General features: G+C 41.7%; 1 protein-coding gene across 1 annotated transcript; it reads left to right on the forward strand.

Moving 5' to 3' along the window:
* Positions 1-508: 508 nt before the first annotated feature.
* Positions 509-1,354, forward strand: LOC114303434 (uncharacterized). The gene has a single exon (XM_028248571.2). The coding sequence runs from the start codon at positions 509-511 to the stop codon at positions 1,352-1,354; it is 846 nt and encodes a 281-aa protein (XP_028104372.2).
* Positions 1,355-4,832: the final 3,478 nt, after the last annotated feature.

Below are 4,832 nucleotides of genomic sequence, written 5' to 3' on the forward strand. Positions count from 1 at the left end.
GGTCTAATGTCCAAATTCATGGGGTTCATTTGTTTTTCCATTATTTCTTCAATTTATAAATTAACAATCAAGAACTCTTGCAGAACAGTTACTATTTAGTTGGACTTTTCTATATTCATAAGACATTTTAGTTGGATTTGGAGTCAACTAAGAAGACATGGAATTCCACTGTCCGTAATGCTAATTTGAATCATCTAACAGAATTTCTCTCTCTAAACTATGATCGTTGAGCTGCAAACCACACCTTGATCGGAGCAAGAAAAAGGTAAAACAAAAGGACACGACGGTTGAGGAACTGCTGAAGAACCAACATAACTCACTGGAGAAGCCATACGAGAGAATGATGGAGGAATTAGCAGCTCAAAATGACCCCAATGCTTAGGAACAGGAACTGAATTTGGGAGCCCATAAATCCTTCAAACAAGCTCTCTTGAAATCTCGATTCAATGACAATGAGAGAGAACAAAATTTTGACTGTGAGGAGGCCTATCTCTCTTCTGATGAGGAAATGGAAAAAGATGAGGAGGCAGAGGACCATTCGAAGTATAAAGGGACCAGTTCAAATCCGGTCATTAAAATACTTGCTGGGCTTCTCAAAAAAGTTAGAGAACCATGGAAAAAGTGCCTCATTGTGAGAATCTTGGGCAAGAATATTGGATATAATCTATTTGTGAATCGTATGCGGAAGCTATGGAATCCTCAAGCAGATTTCGAAACTCTAGACATCGGACATGGCTTTTTCATAGTGAAATTTGAAATGATGGAGGACTATTCCAAGGTATACATAGGAGGACCATGGGTAATGATGGACCGGTATGTGACAGTTTGTAAACGGCAGGCCGATTTTAAATCGGATGAAGCAGAGAAGGACACAACCACAATCTGGGTTAGATTTCCTAATCTCCCTATTCAGTACTATGATGAAAAAGTCCTTTACCATATATCGAAGGCGCTTGGTAAACCTTTAAAGATTGATATTAACACTGTCATGGCAGCACGTGGGAAGTATGCCCGAGTCTGTATTGAGATGGACCTGCGTAAACCGCTAATATCCCATCTTACCGTTGGCAAATATCATTACATTGTAGAATATGAACATCTACACCTGCTGTGCTTTTCGTGCGGCCGTGTTGGTCATCGGAAAGAGAAGTGTTTTACATTTCCGGTGATGCAACTGGAGAAGACGACACAAAATGTGACCGTTAGCCAATCAGAAACTGATAATGGGACAGGAACATCAAAACCCACTGGGCCAAAGAAGAAGGAAGTCTATACTGAGGCAAAGACTTGTGGTTATGAGCCATGGACTTTAGTCACCACTAAAAGAAAATTTCAACAAGGGAAACTAAAGTAGAAGGCCCACTCTTATAAGAGTAATTGATTTGCAGGCGTACAAATGGACCAAGACCATGGGGAAACCAGTGGAGATCCGAAAACAAAAGAAGCCTAGGAGAAATATGTAGACCTTGATCTGGAACCCCAACCCATTTCAATGTAGCCTGCTGTAGACGTCCCGAACGTCCCGGGGGGAAATCCCCCCGTTCTGTTCATATTGGGCTTACTACAGTAGCGGACTCAAACGTCACGGTTCTGAATCTAACCTCGCAAAGTGCAATGTGAGATTGATAAATCACCAAAGAGTCCAAATCCGGAAAATCGTTTTGAAAAACAGATTTTTAAGAAATAAGTGCCAAACATGGACTACTTTGCCAGATACAAAGTTGCCACCTAAATGTTTTATTTTGGGAAATTTAGGAAACACTGACTCATGCCTAAGGCCACGTGTCCGTCATCACCAAAGTTGCCTCGGCTCGGGAACTTGGGTACGATTGGGTCATGCAATGAGCACCCCCACTCACCCGATCAAAGATCGGCCACTACTAAACATGATATCTTACTTTTGAAAACACATGTGTTCTTATTCCAATTATTAGCCTAGAAGTTACTACGTGATGCGCACAACATACAAGTATAGATTGGATCGCCTGAATTGGAACAAAACATCTCATGTTTGTTTGAAAATGGTTTGAAGGTGCTACCTGCAGGTATCCTAAAATGTGGATTTGCCACCCTCAGGTGGGCTTGGAAAACATGATTTTGCCACTCGCAAGTGGGCATAAAACTCGCATTTTGATGAATTGCTCCAATTCAAGTAACCCAACCTTCACCCACAGGCATTTAGGCAGTTATATCACATAAGCAGTTAGTCTCATGGTAAGCATGCTATCATGGCAACACTCACACTCATGCAAGATGCTAAAGCATAAAAGCTTACCGAGTACTCCAAGCCAAAACAGAAACAAGTTAGTAATCAATGCACGATCCTAGTTCTTGTTAAGATGGCTAATGCAACACAGGCAAAAATGCAACTAAGATAGGCTCGGCTATTCTAAAATGGCATGTGAAACGCTGCAGATAACATGTATTCAACTTGGAATTGAAATACGATGCAGTTAGTATGATGCGTCGGGCCCGGTGCATGTAAGACAGATGAATGCAAACATGCGAGCCTAAGTATGCTAATTTAAACATGCCCTAAACTAACCATCATAAGTCGGTAAATAAAAGGGAGAAAGACGTGGGGTTGGAAGACATACATCACACACACGCACACTTATTACAACATTGCCCTCTCTCGGGGGGTCCGAATAAATAATACAGAACCAGCTAACTAATCTAAGCTAAACTAATTAAACTAATTATTACATAACTACAATAAATAACAAATTACAGCTAATTATTACATAACTCTAATTAATTAACAAACTAACTAGGTAAGCAATTAAACTAGCATGCAAACTACATGAATGCAGACTGCCTCGGCTTTGCCTCGAATGATAAAGGATGCTTGCATGCTCGAGTTTCCTTGTTCGGAAATCCCTCGCGACATCTCGACCTGTCTTTGTTTGCAATTGATCTCAAAACACTGCACAAAGCTCCAAGGAGATGAAACTCCACCCTGGGAATCTAGGGGAAGGCCACCGACCAGCCATGGACTTTGGAGACCACCCACCGACCAGCTTTTTGTGAGAAAAACTAGCAGAAGTGGTCGGCCTGCCAGAAAACCTGGTCGGCCGACCAGTTTCTTCTCCTGGTTTCTGCATTTTCTGCAACAAAGGCAACAGAGAGAAAAAGCAAGGTATTTGCAACACATGTGTCCACGACCACTCTCCCCGTCATTGCATAAGCTCCAGGGAGTGTAGTCCTCGATCCTCATGCCACCAATCACGCATCTCGATGCATGATGGCCGAGGAGTCGGATTGCACGACTCGATGTAAAATGAATGCACATATAAACACAACAAGGCCTAAACTCCATCATGAGTAATCCGGAGTGTCAGCGACCGAGAATCGAGGCACGTTTCGTCACTTGGAGTACGAAACATCCCTCGTTTCCCGTGTTTAGACTAAACCCTTTTCCAAACACAATGCAATATACATGGTATACACAATACGACTAGCATGCAACCTTAGACGCAATGCAACCTAATCATGCTAGCATGCGAGGGATGATATGCAAACATGCAACTAGCATACACAATGCTATGAACTAAGAATGGCATGCTCAATGCACAGGAACTATATGGCATACACAATGCACATACGAAGATAGACATGCACGAAGATATGAACAAGGCATACACAATGCGACGATCAAGCATGCAACAACATGGATATGACATACATAATACAAGATGGACTTAAACTAAAATGAATGGGCCTCAGCCACACTCAAGTCAGTGGCCAATATGATGAAAATGAGGCAACAAGATACATGCAAACATGCACAAATGCAAGGGACCAAACCTAAGGAACAAAGTGCAACTCTACCAAAGCATGGTAAGCATGAACTATGGCATACAATCACATATTTTCCAGCTCTTAAATGACATGTCAGATGGTCCCGAATCATGCAAACACCTCACACAATGCATGCTAGATGGCCCAAATACCGAAACTAGTGAAGTGGATTACACTATAGGCATGCAAAGCAATACTCAAATGGCTAAACCAGCCCCAAACAGTCCCTGTGTAGGCCAAAATAGTAGCAAATATGGACTAAAATGATGGCTCGCAAAGCATGGAAATAAAGCTCATGCAATGGTCCAAAAATGAGGTATTCATGCACAACTCTCAAACACATTTAAAGAGTGGAAAGCATAGGAATATGGCATACATATAAGCTCTGAAATATGATTCACAATGATGCCAAAACATGGAAACACCTCAAAATACGCATGCAATAGGCTTCAAAACACAAAGCTAGGCAAGGGTATTGAACTACAACCATGCATAGCAAACATCATTCGACCATGAGGCCCAAAAACAGAGCTAAGGCAGTCTGAAACATGCACAAAATAAGTTTAAGGCATGGCCAAAAAGTGCTAGAATCAAAGGCCAAAATAGCATGCAATGTAAGCTAGTAAAGAGGATATGCACTACAAGCATGTGAGGCAATCAAGAGGCCACTAAACCAGCAAAATTCAAAGGTATGACATGCCAAATAAAGCCCAAAAACGCACTGAAACATGGTTAATGCATGCAAGAATGAGATGCTCCTTTGATATGCTATGAAGAGGGTTATTCTACACATACAAGAAGAACATCCAATATGGCAAAACAAGCTCTGGAAAGAGCCTATCCAGGTGCTAAAACTCATCAAAAATGGCCTAAAATGAGGCTTGGAAGCATGCAAATAAGGGCTGCTTTGTAAGGCCAAAAATGCTAGAAAACAAAACAAGGAGAGAGAGGGTCACCCCTTTCTGATTTTGGCCCTCAAAACCACATTCTCACGACTAAAAATCCACTGGATTTTGGTGGCTAAAGGGCCA

This window comes from Camellia sinensis, chromosome 7 (assembly GCF_055761805.1).
Source record: "Camellia sinensis isolate YWXY chromosome 7, ASM5576180v1, whole genome shotgun sequence".
Classification (NCBI taxonomy): domain Eukaryota; kingdom Viridiplantae; phylum Streptophyta; class Magnoliopsida; order Ericales; family Theaceae; genus Camellia; species Camellia sinensis.